The following is a 21527-nucleotide window of genomic DNA, read 5'->3' on the forward strand; positions in this document are numbered from 1 at the left end:
AAATAATAACTGTGCCAGGCCATCATCCGGTTTTACATATTTGATTGCTGCTACTTTTTATCAGTATTTTATGAATGGAACTTTTACAAAAGGTTTATGCAAAAGAGGCTTCATCTGATCATATTTGCATGATTTCAAATCATCAAAAAACTAATCTCAAGTCAAACCAAGTCAAGAAGCTTTTATTGTCATTTCATCCATATAAAGCAGAACACAGTGAAATGAGACAAAGTTCCTCCAGAACCCTGGTGCTACATACAACAACACAGAGCTACACAACAGGACACAGAGCTACACAACAGGACACAGAGATACACAACAGAACACAGAGCTACACAACAGGACACAGAGATACACAACAGAACACAGAGCTACGCAACAGGACACAAAGCTACGCAGCAGGACACAGAGCTACGCAACAGAACACAGAGCTACGCAACAGGACACAAAGATACACAACAGAACACAGAGATACACAACAGGACACAGAGCTACACAACAGGACACAGAGCTACATAACAGAACACAACAGAACACAGAGCTACGCAACAGGACACAGAGCTACGCAACAGGACACAAAGCTACGCAACAGGACACAGAGATACACAACAGAACACAGAGATACACAACAGGACACAGAGCTACACAACAGGACACAAAGCTACACAACAGGACACAGAGATACACAACAGAACACAGAGCTAAGCAACAGGACACAGAGATACACAACAGAACACAGAGATACGCAACAGGACACAAAGCTACGCAACAGGACACAGAGATACACAACAGAACACAGAGCTACGCAACAGGACACAGAGCTACACAACATAACACAGAGCTACACAACAGAACACAGAGCTACACAACAAGACACAGAGTTACACAACAGTATGCAGAGCTACACAACAGGACACAGAGCTACACAACAGAATGCAGAGCTACACAACAGAATGCAGAGATACACAACAGGACACAGAGATACACAACAGAACACAGAGCTACACAACAGGACACAGAGCTACACAACAAGACATAAAGCTACACAACAGGACACAGAGCTACACAACAGGACACAGAGCTACGCAACAGAACACAACAGAACACAGAGATACACAACAGAACACAGAGATACACAACAGAACACAGAGCTACACAACAGGACACAGAGCTACACAACAGGACACAGAGCTACATAACAGAACACAACAGAACACAGAGCTACACAATAGGACACAGAGCTACACAACAAACCACAGAGCTACACAACAGGACACAGAGCTACACAACAGAACACAGAGCTACACAACAGGACACAGAGCTACACATCAGAACACAGAGCTACACAACAGGACACAGAGCTACACAACAGAACACAGAGCTACACAACAGGACACAGAGCTTCACAACAGGACACAGAGATACACAACATAACACAGAGCTACACAACAGAACACAGAGCTACACAACAAGACACAGAGTTACACAACAGTATGCAGAGCTACACAGGACAGAGCTACACAACAGAACACAGAGCTACACAACAGAATGCAGAGCTACACAACAGAATGCAGAGCTACACAACAGGACACAGAGATACACAACAGAACACAGAGCTACACAACAGGACACAGAGCTACACAACAAGACACAGAGCTACACAACAGAACGCAGAGCTAAGGACTATAATCTCATTCTTACAATGGAGTAAATGACAACAAACGTGTGAAATTAGTGCTTTACTGTTTAATCAGGAATATCATATATACCAGATTATCAGCACTGTTACTGAAGAATATTACATATAATACATGGATGCTAATAAACAAAATAAATCTGAAAAGCAACCAAAATAAAAATCTAAGTCATCAAATAGTAACCAAACCGCTCCTGAACAGAACAGAAAGATATATTGGGGGTAAACGTTAGTAAAAGTAGAGCACAATATAGTAAATATGTATGTATGGGGGTAAATGTAGTAAAAATAAATAAATAATAAAGCACTTTATTGTGAATAAACGCTTCCTGCGACTGCTTCGGGATTCATTTGTGAATCGAATCAGTCGATTCACCCTAAAGGAGTTATTTCAGAAAGAGTCGTTTCGGTATCACTGTGTGTGTGTGTGTGTGAGAGAGAGAGAGAGAGAGAGAGAGAGAGAGAGAGAGAGAGAGGTGTGTGAGAAAGCAGCGCGCCGCAACTGAGTTGGATTTAAGGCGTTTCCTTCTCCAATCCTAAAGCTTAAATTACGCGTCAGCATGGCTCCCATGGCTCTCTGAGGTGAACCGAGCGTGCACGGTGTCTGACCGATTCCCCTGTAGACCTCACTGACAGTCACGTGACTCGGAGCTCGGTTCTTGCGCGGATGCGAACCAGAACCGCGGAGCCGCCGAGAGACGGAAGCAGAAATACCGAGGGACGCGATCCGTCCGTCCTGCCGTCCGCTGGGATGGAGGAACCGCAGCCGCAGCAGTTCAACCGCGAGGAGATCAACGGCACTGTGTGGGAAGTTCCGGTCAAATACGTGCGATTGAAGCAGATCGGAACCGGAGCCTACGGAACCGTGTGGTAAGTGGAGGCCGTGTTTTCGAGGTGTTGGATTGTTGTGGTGGAGCTGTTGGAAGTGTTGGTTTGTTGAAAGTCTTGGATAGTGGTTTCGGTACTAATAATGGAGGTAATAACCACATAATAATGTGTTTGGAGGTGTTGAAGCTGCTGGTGTGTTGGAGGTCTTGGATGGTGTTGGTGTATTGGATTGTTTTGAAGGTATTATGTGGTTGGAGGTGTTGAAGCTGCTGGTGTGTTGGATTGTGTTGGAGGTGTTGATGTGTTAGTGTGTTGGATGGTGTTGGATTGTGTCGGAGGTGTTGGAGCTACTAATAATGGAGGTAATAAGCCTACGGAACCGTGTGGTAAGTGGAGGCCGTGTTTTCGAGGTGTTGGATTGTTGTGGTGGAGCTGTTGGAAGTGTTGGTTTGTTGGAAGTCTTGGATAGTGGTTTCGGTACTAATAATGGAGTAATAACTACATAATAATGTGTTTGGAGGTGTTGAAGCTGCTGGTGTGTTGGAAGTATTGGACGTGTTGGAGGTATAATGTGGTTGGAGGTATAATGTGATTGGAGGTGTTGAAGCTGCTGGTGTGTTGGATGGTATTGGACGTGTTGGAGGTATAATGTGGTTGGAGGTATAATGTGGTTGGAGGTGTTGAAGCTGCTGGTGTGTTGGAAGTATTGGACGTGTTGGAGGTATAATGTGGTTGGAGGTGTTGTAGCTGCTGGTGTGTTGGATGGTATTGGACGTGTTGGAGGTATAATGTGGTTGGAGGTGTTGAAGCTGCTGGTGTGTTGGATGGTATTGGACGTGTTGGAGGTATAATGTGGTTGGAGGTGTTAAAGCTGCTGGTGTGTTGGATGGTATTGGACGTGTTGGAGGTATAATGTGGTTGGAGGTGTTGAAGCTGCTGGTGTGTTGGATGGTATTGGACGTGTTGGAGGTGTTGATGTGTTAGTGTGTGGATCTGTTGGAGGTTTTGGAGGTGTTGATGTGTTGGAGGTGTTGATGTGTTGGAGGTGTTAAGGTGTTAGTGTGTTGGAGGTTTTGGATGTGTTGGAGGTGTTGATGTGTTGGAGGTGTTGATGTGTTGGAGGTGTTAATGTGTTAGTGTGTTGGAGGTTTTGGATGTGTTGGAGGTGTTGATGTGTTGGAGGTGTTAAGGTGTTAGTGTGTTGGAGGTTTTGGATGTGTTGGGAGGTGTTGATGTGTTGGAGGTGTTGGAGGTGTTAATGTGTTAGTGTGTTGGAGGTGTTGATGTGTTGGAGGTGTTGATGTGTTGGAGGTGTTGAATGGTGTAAGCATGTTATATACGCATATGTAAGGTTTGTTGCTGCCGTAACTCTGCCATAAGCAGCTGTTTGGAAATTCCTCCAGATGTTGTGTTATGCGGAGTTCAGGCCCAGTGACTTCTCTACTTTAAACAGTCATTTCTCTCCACCCAGTACACTTACTGTAACACCAGCCTGCCTCCTGCCTCCTGCCTGCCTCCCTTTACACCCACTATAGACTGCCTTTGCCTGGATTATTATTTTTTATTTTTTTGCTTTTCCTTTTTCTCCGACTTTTGCACATCTTTTTGCTATTTTTGCTTGGGTTTTTGTTGTCCATCTTTTTGCTTGTCTCCTGGATATTTGTTTTAGTATTTTATTTGTACAACTTTTAACAGTAGTTTGTCCGCCTTTGTTTGTCTTCTGCTTGTCTCCTGTTCATCTTTTGCATGTCTATTGCACATCTTTTGCTTTTGATTGTTTGGCCAAACTTATGATTGTCTGTTGGATATTTTTAGCATGTCATTTGCACAACTTCTAATTGTCCATCTTATCCATCTTTTGTCTGTCTTGCAAATGTCTCCCGGCCATGTTTTGCTTGGCTTTGCTCATTTCCTGGTCATTCTTTGCTTGTGTTTTTTTCAAATCTTTTGCTATTTGTTTGGCTGGTTTTCTTTTTTTCCCCATCCTTTTTTTTTGTCTCTTGGTAATTTTTCAAACCCATTTTCCACACCTCCTAACTGTATTTTGTCAATCTATTGTTTGTCTTTTTTTTTCTTGTGCCTTTGCACATCATTTACATGCATTTTGTTCTTCTTTTGTTAGACTTTTTTAATTGTATTTTACCAGTGTTTTTGGCCGTGCATTTGGTACCTGGGCCCTCAGTGGGGACGTACCCGACTTAACCCACCTTTTAATACCAGCACTATCACGTCGCAATTATAGAAACCATCAACATTATACAAAAACGCAAGCTAGCTAGCTTCGGGGTTGGCCGACCTCCTCACGATGTCTAGCTTTTCTTTAAAATTTATTTTTAAGTATGTCCGAGACCAAATCAATTTCTCTTTCTCCATAGGCATAAAAAGTCTAACTCTGAAGTATTAACGTGTGCTGAGGTACACACGTGTTTTGCCAGTCGAACTCGGCTGTAACAGTTTCCTTCTGACCAACCAATCAGAGGACGGAAAATGCTGACGCTACTCTGGGCCAGCGAGCTGCCCTGTGAGGCGAATATGAAATCTGATTGGTTAAAAACAGAGCTATTTTTTTAAGGAGACTGTGGTAAAAGGGCCAGCAGTACTGACTGTGAAGGCCCTGGGCAGATTAGATTGACATGGCAGCAAAATCTAACACCCACTTACACGTACTGGAAGCAGTGCAGCCAAGAGAAACGCTACGAAATGAAGAGAATAAACTGTTGGGAATAAATGAATACAATTTCATGGAACAAATATTAGAATTTAGGTTGTAAATGTAGGTCAGTGCTTCAGAGAAGACTTTTCTGGCCATGACTGCCCACCACTGCATTTTACACATCTACCACTCGTCTCTCACAAATTTTCTTCATATCCTTTGCACATCTTTTTGCCTGTATTTTGTCCATGTTTTTTGCTTTTTTTTTGCTTTCAAACATGTTTTGCCTTCTAATGTTCTCCTTTCACCCACTTTTGTGCTTCTTTCCTTCCTCTTTTTGCCCATTCTCTGTTTGTCCTTTGCCTTCCAGTCTTTTGCCCGTCCATGTTCAGCTGATTCACAAAGGGTTGCTTCTTGTTATGGTTAATACACCTGTAGGTACAAATAGACACGCTGAAATGTTGTGAACGAACAGTTCTATATAACTGTATTATATAACAGTGAATTATGAATCATGCTTTTCAGTGGTGATGCAAAAACACACCTTTTAAAGCATGTTTACAACTGAAATGTCAGTAAGTCCAAAATGTTGCACACACACACACACGCACACACACACTTCCTGTGAGGTTTCATTGAAACCACTTAGACACTAAAGAAGCTGAAAGGAAAAGGGGTTGAAGACCCCTGATGTTAAGAGAGCCATCCGAAAATAAATGCAGTGAAATGATATAAAGTCGTTTAGTCGTTTCCCGACTAAACGAGAGCCAGATGTAGTACAGATGTTTTCTCAATGTTGTGTTGGGGATATATATACACACACACACACACACACACGTGTGAAAAGGAAGTTACAAACTTTTTTTGAAATTCATGCGTCAAATTTGGCTGGAATCTTCTAGTTAAGCTTCATTTACTCATATCAGCTACAACCGCCTACACTGACAAACAGCCACAGAGCTGCAGGATGACATTTGCACCATGCAGTGGTTTACATTACCAGTACTTTCACCCTGAGCTGTCAAAACACCCACTGCATATTTCAACTAACATTTAAAGACACATTTTACAGGTATACACCGTACTGTATCTGTCTGTATGCTTTCATTTGGGGTCTTAAATCTAAGTCCAACTTTTCCAACACTGTCCATAACCATTAAATGAATTGTATATATTCCGCTTTTCAAGTAGCTCATATTATTCTCATCATATCATTAGTTCATTTACAGATTTACCAACCTGTACATATGTAAATATTTTACACTGCTTCCAATGCACTTCTGATTAAATCTAATCGAAACAGTGCATAGTCATTAACATGTGTATAAGGAAATGTATAAGAAACAAAGAACTGGACAATCAAAGAATCACTATTTTTATGCTTTACGGGGAAGATAAAAGGCAAAAGAAGTTGTTACATCATGTCAAAAACTTCCAATAGATTTATCACAGTTACAAATATTATTCAGTGGAAGGACACTGTACGAACAAAAGTTTGTGGACACCCAACCATAAGATTTGTTCGTGATTTTAGAGCATCCCGTTCCATATTCAGGGCCTATTAACTGTTATAATGACCTCCACTCTTCTGAGAAGATGTTTCACTATATTTTGGCATGTGAAGATTCATTCAGCCACAAGGGTGTTAGTAAAGTCAGGTAGTGATGTAGGCGAGGTGAAGAGGGCTGGGGCGCAGTCAGCGTACGCATTTGTTCCAGTGGTGTTCAGTAGAGTCGAGGTCAGGGATCTACAGCAGGCCACTCAAGATCTTTCACTCCAACTCGTGTAAAGCATATCTTCACGGAGCTGGCTTTGTGCACACGTTCTAGCGAAGGGAACATTTTATGTTTACTGCATTCAAAGACATAATATACAATTGTGTGTCCTCAACTTTGTGGTAACAGTTTGGGGAAGAACCACATATGGCGGGAAAAAGATCCCTATAATCTGGATCTAAAAACATATGTCTAGAGTTTAAGGTGAAAATATCTACCTCTGGCTCAACTGATAGATCTGAAACTTTAAACAATGACCTCGAACTGGATTTCATAAAATGATTTAAAGCTATAGCTTTATAAATAACCAGCAAATCTGAATGTATCGGGCTGCTAATGCAGAGTATCGTAATCCCGACTATGTGGTGCACCGATAGGTGTATAAGTATTGGTTGTCTTTTTCCACCACTGTTTCACTTCACATCTCATCCTGTCTGTGTCACAGCTCAGCTATCAATGACCTAACCAAGGAGAAAGTCGCCATCAAGAAGCTTCACAGGCCCTTCCAGTCAGAGATCTTTGCGAAGAGAGCCTATCGAGAGCTCCGGCTGCTGAAACACATGAAGCATGAAAACGTGAGTGTTCTGTTCGGCTCGTGTTTTTGTGTTATGTTAGTGTCGGCCATGGAGGTGGAAGGACAAGGTTGTTGCTTCGCCATCAGGCGATTGTGACAATCTCGTATTTGCACCACGTTCTCTAGTTTATTATGATTACGCTTCGAAGGGGAAAACAATGGATTTGTAAGGTCGCTCTGTTTTCATCAGGAATTCTGATAAAGTACTTTAAAAGTACTACCTGCTATATGAGCTACACAGGATGTTATAACCAGTTCAATATATACTGCATATACACCGATCAGGCATAACATTATGACCACCTGCCTAATATTGAGTCCCGGAATAACAGACCTTACCAGCATTGCCAGCATGAACTTTTTTAGCGATTTAAGGTACAGAAACTCGTTTTGTTGGATCGGACCACACGGACCATCCTTCACTTCACATGTGCATCACTGAGCCACGACCCTGGCGCCGGTTCACCACTGTTCCTTCTTTGGACCACTTTTGATAGATACTGACCAATGCAGACCAGGAACATCTCACAAGAGCTGCAGTTTTGGAGATTCTCCAACCCAGTCGTCTAGACGTCAAAATTTGGCACTCGTCAAACTTAAATCCTTACGCCCGCCCATTTTTCCTGCTTCCAACACGTCAACTTTGAAATGTTCACTTGCTGTGTAATAAATATATCCACTCACTAACAGGTGCCATGATGAAGAAATAATCAGTGTTACTCACTTCACCAGTCATGATATTGTAATGTCAGGCCTGGTCGGTGTATATGTGGCAATATATATTTATATATATATATATATATATATATATATATATATATATATATATATATATATATATATATATATAGACAATAATAATGGCTGTATGTTGAGTTATTTTCAGAGCACAGTAAATCTATACTGCTATACAAGCTGTACATTGTAAATACTCTTAACTGTAACCAAGTTTCATTCCTATAGTATTGTTGTGTGAGAGTAAATGCTTATATGGTTGCTAAAATGTGAGGGTTTTCGGATATATCATTTATATCAATTATATATATCCTTATATAATTGTATGCCATCACTAATGAGGCCGAGAGCAATTATAATCCTTCATAGCCAGATCTTTATTTGGGCCTTAGTATATGATTACTCCACATTTACTAACATAACATTACTTTCTTTATATTTACATTTAGATTAGATTCACAGATTGGAAACTTTTTGAACTATTTAATTTGACAAGATATAATATACAAGTGATATACAACATCATATAACAAGATTTCTTTTTTTTGTTTTTTTGTTATTCAAACATCCAGATTAAACCAGAGGCGTTCAAGCTGTTGTTTTCGGGTTTCTTGTGTTGAGGCACATCCCCTGGCTATAAATCTGTAATGGCTGGAGAATGTGCTAAGACAAGTCCTGTCAGGGTTACAGACGCAGCGTAACTTTACACACATGCCTTAGTTTTGAGACTTAATTTAATGCTCACACTGAACAGAGAACATTGGAGACCACTGCATTGCATATATGCACTGAGGGGGGGATATCTTAGTGATTAACGCATTGGACAATGGATCTGAACGTTGTGAGCTCAAATCCCAGCCATGCTGCCACTCCTGGGCCCCTGAACAAGGCTCTTAATCCCATAGCTGCTCATTCTGTCTCATGTCTCATTTATCTCCTGTATGAATGAGATCAATTAAGTCACTTTGGATAAGGCGTCTGCCAAATGCCGTAAATGCACTGGGTTTTATTTTAGTTTATTTTTTCATTACTTCAGTCAGATTGAGCTCATTTGGATCCGATTTGTTTATACCAAGACTTTTCAATCCGATTCAGCTTTTAATACAAATACTAACAGATTATTTGGTTGCATATAAACATACCCAGTGATTCATTATCAGCCAGGGTTTCCACAAGTCTTAACAAGTATAAAACTGACAAGTCAAAATTTTTATTTCTTAAAAAAAAGTATTGAATTCGCTGTTGTTAACAGGTCTGAATTTTCCCATGTTTATGTCACGCTACGTCTAATGCGCATTTAAACACCCATGCAGCACTTTAGGACGTTTTGTTTTTGTTTCCTTGGTGTTGTCACGTATCTCTTTTTGGAGTGTACCAAAGATGGATTTTATTTTTCAGCTATGGGGAAGTGCAAGTTTAGCCATTCTTGGCTTGAAAAAAGAGACTGTAGTGCTTGGTTCAGGCCAGCTGCTAACAACGTATATGTGTGCGTGTTTCTGATGTTGTGATTATACAGTAGGTCTTAAATCTTATTCTTAATGGTCATAAAAAGGTCTGAAAAAGTCTTAAATTTGACTTGAACCTGACTTGACTTTGAATTGGAACCTACAGAAACCCTGATCAGCTCTGTCAGTTCATTATGGTATACTATATAATATTTGAAGATATATATTATACATCTGATATTGCCTCTTATTATTTCCTGCCTGATCCAGGTGATTGGACTGCTGAATGTGTTTTCACCTGCCACCCGACTGGAATCCTTTCAGGACTTGTGAGTTAAATTATTTTACTGTGTGTAATATACTAAAACTTTGTAAATCAGTCAGCTTTGTAAATCAGGCATGAGCATATCTGTCTGGTATGCAAATATATATATATATATATTTGCAAATTTGTCTGGTATTGTATGGTATATTATACATTACAGCTCAGTGTAAGTGCTGTTTAATTGTTGATAGCAGCAGTTTTAACAGCTAATTCACAGGTTTATTATATATTATTATTATTATATAAAATATTGTTTCTATAGTAACAGCTAATTTCACCGGTTTATTATATTATTATTATTATTATTATTATTATTATTATTATTATTATTATATAAAATATTGTTTCTATAGTAACAGCTAATCCACAGGTTTATTATATATTATTATTATTATATTATTATTATTATTATATTATTATTATTATTATATAAAATATTGTTTCTATAGTAACAGCTAATTTACAGGTTTATTATATATTATTATTATATTATTATTATTATATTATTATTATTATTATTATTATTATTATTATTATTATATAAAATATTGGTGCTATAGTAACAGCTAATCCACAGGTTTATTATATATTATTATTTTATTATTATTATATAAAATATTGTTTCTATAGTAACAGCTAAGACTCACTTGTATGGCAGACGCACCACATGATTTATAAGTAATGCTGAGCAGCTTTCAACAGTATCATTCCTATAGTGAAGTTTTATTTATATGGAGACATTTATTTCACATGTATGAAATTACATTTATGACATTCGGCAGACGCCCATATCCAGAGCGACTGTTATACAGTTGAGCAGTTGATGGTTAAGGGCATCGCTTAAGGAAGGTTAAGGGCCATGAGCGACAAATTTATGGTGCTGGGATTTGAACTCACGACCTGCCGATCAGAATTCTCTCTATATATATTTTGCTGTATGAAAATCTTCAGAAAAAGGGTTTTTCACAACTGTTTATTGGACTTTTAAAAACATTAGGTAACAAAAAGTTCAGTATAAAGGAATACAGTAATCCCCCATTTATCGACGGTGATCACGTACCAAAACCGCCGCCATAAACGAAAAACCGCGATAAACAGACGCACCCCAAAAATGCTTTTTTTAAATTATCCTCCGTAAATCATCCTGCCACACACTTTAAACACACACAGAAAACATTTGCAAGAATACAGCAAGACGAATTTTGTGTCAATTTGTAGAAATACAAATTGAAATGATTCTTTGGCTTTTGTGTGAATGTATGATAACTCTGTAGTATTTTATGTTTACAGTACTGTACTGTATTAACATTTTACTTTAATTTTATAATTAATAATTATATTTTTATTAATACGTTTCATTATTTTAACATAAAACTCCATAAAAACAGTTCCCTATGAGTTTTTGGTCTATCGTGGTATCCGCGAGAGACTGGGAAAATCAGCCAAACGAATTAGTTATGTGGCAAACGCAATTCCGTGAGATTCCAGCCGATTGCTGTAATAAAATTCGAAACATGCTACTGCTGTTTAATGATCAGCCTCCATCAGCGTGTAGAGCCAGTGGTCTGTAAGAACGTCATGCTGACCAATGGACAGCTGAAAGTTGTAATATTTTGTTCAACGTTGATTAAAGGAAACGAATGTATTTTGTGTTTCAGCTACCTGGTGATGCCGTACATGTTCACAGATCTGTCCAAAGTGCGAGGTTTGCTCTCAGAAGACCGTGTGCAGTTCCTGGTCTACCAGATGCTCTGTGGACTGAAGGTAAATCAATTCTAAAAAATAATCAGCTTTTCAAAAAGATGACCAATTAACCAATGTGGTCACTTCCTTTCTGGTTGTACAAACAAAACAAAACTAAAAAGAAAAATGACAGAAGCAGAGGTCGTTTTTTTTTTTTCCCCCTAAGTGAAGTTTTTCTCTCATATCCGTCTCATTCAACATTTACATTACGCTGTTAGAGTGGGACTGTTGTAGTTTGAAATCTGGTATATTGTTCGGGATTTGAACCAGTTATTGATTAAATTCACTCATTTATCCTGTTGTTATATTTTTAACAAGGCATAAACTTCTTGGGGTTTCGTACTGTTATATAAAAATGAGATGGAGCCTGATGTGAAGCAGATTTACTCTTGTCTACAACTGCAACTGGGACAACAGTTTTGCTTTCTTTTGTTTATCAAAGAACGACGCACAATATATATTAAATCCACTATTAACAATTAATGCCGTGGTGTCTGCAAAACAAGTTGCATCGTAGCAATTTCTGAAAAATTTAATAATTTCTCATAAACTCAATTTCTCTGGACACTTATAAGACCGTAATAATGCAGCTTTCAGATCAATTGTCTGAAAACCTAAAGAATTTGCTGTTACCTATGTTACAAATCCTTGAAATGCCAGAATCTTTTTAACAATGTTATAAGTATAAATGGTAAACAAAAAACAATAAAGAAAAATATAAATGTTAAATATTTCCATTCAGAAAACAACAAAAAGATTTCCATTGTAAAATATCACCATGTTTTAATTTGTGTATTATTATGTGTAGATTATGTGAGGCTCGACAATATTAGAAATGAGTTTATTAGAGGGACAGCGCATGTTGGACGTTTTGGTGACAAGATGAGGGAGGTGAGATTGAGATGGTTTGGACATGTGCAGAGGAGGGACACAGGGTATGTCAGTAGGAGAATGCTGAGGATGGAGCCACCAGAAAGGAGGAGAAGAGGAAGACCAAGGAGGAGGTTTATGGATGTGGTGAGGGAAGACATGCAGGTAGTTGGTGTGAAAGAGGCAGATGTAGAGGACAGGGGGGTATGGAGACGGATGATCCGCTGTGGCGACCCCTAATGGGAGCAGCCGAAAGAAGAAGAAGAAAAAGAAGATGTGAAATATCCAACAGTCCTTTATATGTTACTATAGACCTGATCATATAAAAGAATTGGATTGAAGCTCTAAAAGAATTTCTGAAACATGACTAATTGCTAGAGGCTAACTCGTGTTTTATTTTTTTCTATCTCTCCACAGTACATTCACAGTGCTGGCATCATTCACAGGGTGAGTGTTTGGCAGCAAATATGCAGCATCTGGCATTGATCACGAATTCAGCACCTCGAAATCAAGTTGAAATAAATATACATGACGTGTTTGTCGTTTTTTCTCAGGAAGAAAGAAAGCCATCCAGTGATACCATGCAATAGAAATTCTAATGACAAGTTGCTTTCTTTTTTGAATTGTAACGTGCTTTCGTCATTGTACGACACGGTGATCCTAAGGGTGTTTAAGGAATCGGCATTTACTGAAAAGTGAAAAGTGATCCGAATATATTCCTTTCGTTGAACTATTCCATATAGATTGATTTTTTTTTTTTCCCCGGTGTGAGAATGCTGAAGAAGGCAGGATTCCCGTTGTTTCTAAAGACACTCAGACAGAATCATACCTGTTCCAGCCCAGTAATACCCCTGTGCACAAAAGTGAGCTCTATAAGATATTTTACATGGTGGAAGATCTTGAGTGGCCTGCTATAGAGCTCTGATCTCAACCCTACTGAACACTTTTGGGATGTATGTGAATACTGACTGCACCTCAGGCCTCCTCACCTCACCTACATCAGCACCTGACTTTACTAACACCCTTTTGGCTAACAAGTCTACAAACACGGTCCAAAATCTAGTGGAACATCTTCCCAGACGAGTGGAAGGACTTGTTAGAGCAAATTGGGACTGAATGCAGAATGCAATGGTCAAAATAAAATCATTCTGTCCAGGTGTCTGCAAACTTTTGGCAATATAGTATATAAGTATGAAACCCATATAGACCAACACAGCTAATCTATTGAATGAAGTAATCGGAACTATACAAATACCTTACAGTTATACTTTACATAAAACACAGACATTCCTGACAAAAAACATGCGCATATCCAAGATGCCCATTCATCCAGCTGAGCGTAGTCTACTTGCTCACATAGACGACTTTGTTTCTGTTTTGAGAAATAATTGAATCAGTCCTTCAGAAAGCAACACAGGTAGGTGCAATCTGTAGAATGAGGCCGGAATGGTCCACCTTTGAACAGGCAATAATGGGAAAATATGCCATTGTCTTTAGTAACGAGGTCACTAGGGTTTCCCTCAGCGAATAGTTTTTGAAAAGAAACTCTTCAATGCTACTGAGAAGTGCACCTACTGGGAAGTTAGGATTCTTTGTGAGGATTTCCCCAGGTGTTCACAGCTGTAACCGAATATTCATTTGAATCCCACTAGAGCTCTTGTTTTTTATCTATTGGTTTTTTAGAGAGCTGCAAAGGAAAGGAAGTAAAATCCCCCATGGCAGATATCTTTCTACTGTTGTTTTGGTGAATCAGGTCATAACCACGATTTACAGTAGGATTCAAGTTAATACAGGAAGCAATTTCCTGTTAGGTGTGACACCGTCGTTACATGTTTAGAATTGTGTTAGCATGTCTATAAGCGGATACATAAGTGTTTCACAATGAGGTACAGTCCCACAAAATGCATGCTATCGGTCCAGTTGAAATGTGTTGTTGAAATATTCAGTAGACTTTTGTCATGTTTAAGCAGGGACTAGAGATGAACAATGTGCTGTTATTTGTCCCCTGAGGTTTTAGTCAGGTTTTTTCGAAGAACTGATCCACTTTTGAGTTTCTCCCATTTCTAAATCTGAATTCATGGCTACTGATTACCTGGCTCATGTGTGCAGAGAACTGGACTGGCTGGGTCTTCCAGAGACTTGGAACAACTGCTTGTTTTTTTCGCACCTCCATGCGGGTGTGACATGCCAAAAACACCTCTAAGCAGCAACTGCAAATAATTGCAATGGGGCATAGTTTTATGGACCGGATTTCAGGATAGATTCTGCTTTCTGCTCAGGATTTCCTCGAAACGCCCAAACGTTTTGTTGCATCGTTTCAAACCATTAAATTATAATAAAAGTTGCAATGGTTCCCCTTATTTATGACTTAATCATTTTCAGAAATAAGTCGAATAAAAGCATGACTCTTTAATCTGAGTAACGAATGCAGTTTTCGGGGTTTTTTTTTTTTTTTTTTTAGGTTCAATGGGGCATGAAAACCAAAGTACAATGAAAACCTCCCATTTACAGAACAATAGAGTTTAATGCCTAATACAGCTCAAGCTATAGTACATTACAGCCAGTGTAAAATCAGTGACCTCTAATGAGAAACATTAAACTGGTTGTTATTGTTCAAACGTTTTCTCATTTAGGCTGCAAGCTGACTTACTAACACACTGTAGGTACGATTCAGTTAGTTTGTTTCTCAGCTTGTTCAAGTTCATCAGACTGAAAGACTGCTCACACACGAAGGTCATTTCAACGTTTCAGCTTACAAATGTTGTGTTCAATGTTAAATTAAAAAATTCAATGGCATTCTTTTCTTCCCCCTTCCTTGTATATGGCACGGTGAATCATCAAGGTCACCAAGGGCTAACTTTGTTTGGGTATTTCTGCTCTAAACACTCTAGGTAGGAAGCACGGTAGTTGGAAAGTAAACAAGGAAGTGGCAGTTGCGGAAACTTCATAACTAGTGGAAAAAGGCAGGAATTTCTAGGACGTTAAATAGGAAGAAGGTTAACTTCAGGTGTGCTCCTTTTCACAAATGTAGTTGAGTTTGCCTTTGAAGCCAGGGGTACAAATCCAATAAAGATTTGGCATTGGTACAATTAAATGTTTCCTATTGAGTTGCTCTCTATGTAACAGGGTAAGACTGAGGCCTTGTACTGTCCAGGATTCTCCTCTACATTCTGTTTTTCATTGTAATATTGTGTCTTCACTGTTCTGCCTACACTATATATAACACAATATTAAGTATTTGTCAGCAGTTTTGAACCTTTGAGCTAAATGAAAAAGAGCATAAAAGAGGAACAGCAATTCTAACACATATATGGATTTGTTGTGTTTTTGTTTTTCAGGATCTAAAACCAGGCAACTTGGCAGTGAATCAAGACTGCGAGCTGAAGGTCATTCACCTCTGGTTTTTTGACAATGTGGTGAAAATGTGCTACGAGTTTTGGATTGACTGGTTCTCTTTAAGGACTTGACTGGTTGATGGTGTTAATTGGGTTGAGGGGGATTTTAACATCGTCTTGTATCTGTGGCTACAGATCTTGGACTTCGGCCTGGCAAGGCATGCAGACCAAGAGATGACTGGTTATGTTGTGACAAGGTGGTACAGAGCACCTGAGGTTATTTTAAATTGGATGCACTACAACCAGACAGGCAAGATAATACACATGCCAGTCACATTGCACATTTATGGCTGGATAAACCCAGACCCAAACGCAAAATTATTGTTATTGTAAAACCTTAATTGACCGTAATATAAATATCAATTTACAAATGAACTCTAATCCCATTATATGTGTCTGATAGCAGTCTTACATTAGTCATATGGATATATATATATATATATATATATATATATATATATATATATATATATATATATATATATATATATATATATATATTTACTGTTTCCTTCTTTTTAGTGGACATCTGGTCAGTTGGGTGCATAATGGGAGAAATGTTCAACGGAAAGACACTGTTCAAAGGAAAAGACTGTATCCTTCACTAACAGCCTCTGTCAATGTTACTTATTCTTCATCTGCTAACAAGCATTTCTGAGAATTTCAGCTCATCTTAGGAAGTACTGTAGAATATTTCTCTTGCCTGTGTTTTTCTTTTTCAGCCTGCTACAGGGACACAAATGTTTCTTGGAGTTAAAGCAAAAAGAAAGAAATTGAATCGATTAGATAGAACCTTTAATACATTACATTCTTTAATCATTGAGAATCAGACATGGACCAGCTGGTTCAAATCATGAAGGTAACAGGGACACCTGGCCCAGAATTCATCGAGAAACTAGAAAGCCAGGAGGTAAGCCATTGAAGGTACACCAATTAGGCATAACATTATGACCGGTGAAGTGAATAACACTGATTATCTCTTCATCATGGCACCTGTTAGTGGGTGGGATATTATTACTCAGCAAATATGTTTTTGTCCTCAAAGTTGACGTGTTCGAAGCAGGAAAAATGGGCAAGCGTAAGGATTTGAGTTTGACAAGAGCCAAATTGTGACGTCTGGACGGCTGGGTCGGAGCATCTCCAAAACTGCAGATCTTGTAGGATGTTCCCGGTCTGCAGTGGTCAGTATCGGAAGGAACAGTGGTGAACCGGCGACAGGGTCATGGGCAGCATTGATGCACGTGGGGAGCGAAGGCTGGTCCGTGTGATCCGATACAGCAGACGAGATTCTGTAGCTCAAATCCCTGAAAAGGTTGATGCTGTTAATGCTCGACAGGTTAGCAAAAGGGGGACCAACATGATATTATGCAGGTGGTCATAATGTTATGTCTGATCAGTGTCAATGAGATTTGTTGTCATATTTGGACCCTTCCTCATAAGGTAGCACTGTTTTTCTGTACTACAAACGATAATGTAATATATTTCTGTGTGCAGGCAAAGAATTATATCAAATCGCTCCCCTTTTATCCTCGGAAAAATTTCTCTACACTGTTTCCCAGGGCCAGCGAACAAGGTAAGCAGACGGCAAAGCAAGAGACCACCTCGAACAGAGGATATTGTTGGGGAAAAAAATAATTTATGTCATCATGCTGTACATGAGGATATAATGTAACTACTGTTACTGTATTCTGATACAGGTTTGCACAAAGCATCATAGATTAATGCCCACCACTTCCTTTCAAGGGGAATTCCCTTTGCCATGAAGAGCATACTTACACATCATTTCTCTAAAGCACTGTTTTGATGTTCTGTTCGCAAAGACAAGTTTACAAAGTGTTACATGCAGAGGTGCAGATATTTATGATGGTAGTTTTGGTACTCCACTTAGCAAGTTTCCGATCAACCAAAGATACAATGCATCAAATCATGCACATACAGATCGAGAGCTTCAGCCGACATTCACATCAATCATCAGAATGGGTGGGCGCAAATTATCTCACTTGGTTGTTGGTGCCGGATGGAACATCTCAGAAGATTTCAGCCTCTTTCCTGCAGTGTGACTTCTCCTGCGACGACGACCGGCAAAAACCCAAAGGCGCGACAACTTCAAACCACCTCAGGGGGAAATGAGTACAGCAAGAAAAGAAACTTATTAAGATATGGAGGGAAAATTAGTGTTTGTATGAGGCTTTCATTATCAAGACGTTATGAAAATAATTAACGCTACACTGTTTTAATTTGCTGCTAGCCACCGTTAGCGAGACAAGACGGGTCTGGACTGATTGGCGATGTGCAGGGCGTCTGGAAAGATTTCACAGCGCTTCACTTTTTCCACATTTTGATATTTTATAAAACTTTGGACTTTTTTTTCTTGTGTGCATCATCTTCAGACAGTCTGACATTATGACAACCGAGATCCTGCAGTCTGGCGAGCACCAATTGCAAAGGACTTTCAAAAATCGCACAGTGTGAGAAAGAAACACCCAATCAGTCAGAAACATGAAATCGAAAGCTACAGGAGGAACTGGGTTACTAAAGCTGAAGACATCACTTGGTTTGATGAATCGTGATTTGTGCTGCAACATGCAGGTCAGAATTGGAAGAATCTCTGGGCCCAGCCTGCCTTGTGTCTGCAGGTCAGGTCTGTTGGTTGGTTTACTTGTATGCAAGACCAGGCCTTGAGTACCAACTGAGCATTGTTGGAATGCCACAGCCTGATTATGTGATTATCCTTGTTGAGGACATGCATTCGTTTATTTTCACTTTAGGGAAGAGGGTGTAGAGTATAAAACATTTCCCACGTCATTATAGCAATACTGCTAGCGATAACCAGTTAAGTCCATGACATCATTTCTGACCCTGATTTGCGGAGATCCAGTTTTCTCCATTGTTTCATGCAACAATAAACTGAAGCTCTTGACTTGTATCTGCATGATTTTATTTGAATTGCTGCATACTAAGTGTGTTCAGATCTGCACTTGTGTTATGTAGTTTATATTACGGAATCAGAACCAACTAGTCTGGGATGAAAACAGTATTGGAATGCAGCGTGTTAGAGCTTGTCCAAGATTGTTGGGTGACTTTTTGCTTGTTTAGTAAGGAAATGGCAAAATATTGCATGGAAAAGGGCCATTCATTTGTTGATTGTTATGTTTATTCATGATCAATGTCCTATATTTGGTTTGTTCTTTTATAATAAATTCTTCTGATACTTCTGTCAGCTGTGGACCTGCTGGAGAAGATGCTGGTGTTAGACACTGATACACGCCTCACCGCCGACGGTGCACTGGCTCACGGTTACTTTGATGGCCTGAGGGATCCAGACGACTGTCCAGAGCCTAAGCCATATGATGACAGTTATGACAATGCCACACTGCCCCTAGAGGAGTGGAAGAGTAAGTGCACAAATGAATTAGAATAATAAGTTTAATAATATTGACTGACTAAACAGGACACCAGTACAAACATTATGTGATTTTGGCAAATAGCAGATTATTAAAATGTAAACAGTCTGCTCTGATATCTTAAGTCGCCTACATTTTACAACATTAATCAATATAAGTCTGTGTATCTTTAATCGAATACTAATTCTTGCACATACCTGCACATTTTCCTTAAAAAAACTCAATAACAATTACATATGGCTATTAAGAAAGCATACATTTTCCATCGCATCCTTCTTCGTCGGTGTTTAAACTGGTTTAGCATGCTGTACGGATTTAAAAAAGAAATCTGCATTGGGAATGAAGGGAAAAAGGTGCACCAGAAAAAATTTGGTCAATTGTTGATAAGTGGATTTCGCCTTGTTGTAATGGTCTGCTGTTTGTTTTCTGCACAGGATTGTCTTTCAAAGAACTGAAGAGTTTCGTTCCCTTTCCAAGAAGAGACTCGAAGAGGAGGAACACGCTTACGATGTCTTAGTGATGTTGCAGCCACACCTTTATGCAGAGGATTGGCGCAAAGGAATAGGGTGGACAAATGTTTACACATAAATCTATTACAAGTCATGACAATCCATGATGAGTCAGTGATGAATGTCTCTTTGTCGTGTACCTGATTAGTGGGCTTTAGGATGTACTGCTGTTACAGTAGTGATTGCCTTTCATTTGTTGCCTTTAAGCTTTTGTTTTAGGTTAAACATTTTATATTATATATATATATTTATATATATATATTTATATATATATATATATATATATATATATATATATATATATATATATATATATATATATATATATATATGGGAAAAATGTTATTTTTTGGATATTACTTGGATTCTTTGATTCTGACCTGTAAAATTTTGGCTTTTTGTTCTCAGGATACAAAAATAAATAAATCTAGATACTATAGGCCTAGATAGTATATATCAAAAAGTGTACAGTTTTTCACTATTAAGGTCTCTATATATTATTTGTAAGATTGAGTAGAGCCAATAAAATTAGCGTATATTATAAATAAGCGTATATTGTAAAATATACCACAGCACTGTGTATCAAAACCAGCTCAATGACTCTCGTGACACTGCTGTTGGTGAAAAAGTTAAGGGAGTAAACTAGAAGATTAAATTGGATAATAGAAAAGCAGAGTAATTGTAATTGCCTCTAAAATCGGCAGTGGGTATGTCCGGATCCTCCCCAGCTTTTGACCAGAGGACACCGGTGCAAATATGACTGATTGCTCACGCCATCGAAGGATTTTTGGACCACTTGGAGGGACCGTGGTGTGTGATACGGGGTCTCTTCTGTTAAGTTGAAATGTACTTTTAAGTGACGACAATCGACGCAGCGGGTATACGCAGAACGTTTTCGTACCTCCACCCCTTACACCTTCGTGATGTTCTCTTTATTGAGCGAAGTTGCCAGGGTGTGTTATGAAACGATTTGTGAATGTGGTTTATGGTGCACAGCTTTGTAAGATGTGTTTGATGACAATAATGAGCCTCGTACATGTTATGTAAATCAGCGATGTAGTATAACGATGACATTTTTTTTAAATAAACACCTTAATTACAAAACGACGGGTTTCTATGTTCCAAAAACCTGCTTATATTGTTCATGTTCCTGAATATTATTTGTAACTGTTTTTTTTTTATCTAATGTTGTTAATATGAGTGTTGAATAATATGCAGGAATGTAGTGGGAAAATTCAATATTTTTAGGTGTTATCGGACGGGGTTTGGACTTGCAGTCATTGATACAGAACTTCTGTATACACTCATTAGCAACTTTAATAGGAACACCTATAGTAATCCAGTCAGTGCATAAAATCACAGACATCAAGGTCAGAAGCTTTAATTAATGTCCTAGGCTACACTTACTCAAGTAATCACTCTTTAGCAGCAGAAAGGCATGTAAGGATGCATAATAGATTTTGGTAAGCCAAGAAAGGTAATTCAAGGCTACTCTGGGCGAAGGTTAAAAACTGAGCATTTGAGGATGAATTACTGTGCAGTCCACCACCTTTGGTTACCTTAAATTCCTGTTCA

General features: G+C 38.8%; 1 protein-coding gene and 2 long non-coding RNA genes across 3 annotated transcripts in view; 1 reads left to right on the forward strand and 2 right to left on the reverse strand.

Annotated features, from left to right (window-relative positions):
- Nucleotides 1-21527, reverse strand: part of LOC310733826 — a 103741-nt gene that overhangs the window by 3984 nt on the left and 78230 nt on the right. The window lies entirely within an intron of this gene.
- On the forward strand, nucleotides 2137-21056 carry mapk13 (mitogen-activated protein kinase 13). Its single transcript, XM_083555243.1, has 12 exons — nucleotides 2137-2566; nucleotides 7398-7527; nucleotides 9977-10035; nucleotides 11690-11795; nucleotides 13062-13091; nucleotides 15983-16030; nucleotides 16175-16289; nucleotides 16562-16633; nucleotides 16870-16949; nucleotides 17534-17612; nucleotides 19261-19434; nucleotides 19878-21056. The coding sequence occupies exons 1-12, from the start codon at nucleotides 2364-2366 to the stop codon at nucleotides 19958-19960; spliced, it is 1179 nt and encodes a 392-aa protein (XP_083411369.1). The 5' UTR covers nucleotides 2137-2363; the 3' UTR covers nucleotides 19961-21056.
- On the reverse strand, nucleotides 9638-9980 carry LOC310733825. Its single transcript, XR_014535889.1, has 2 exons — nucleotides 9854-9980; nucleotides 9638-9782 (listed from the first exon to the last, which is right to left on the reverse strand). It is a non-coding gene; the product is annotated as an uncharacterized lncRNA (long non-coding RNA).

Source organism: Silurus aristotelis, assembly GCF_946808225.1.
Source record: "Silurus aristotelis genome assembly, chromosome: 11".
NCBI lineage: Eukaryota > Metazoa > Chordata > Actinopteri > Siluriformes > Siluridae > Silurus > Silurus aristotelis.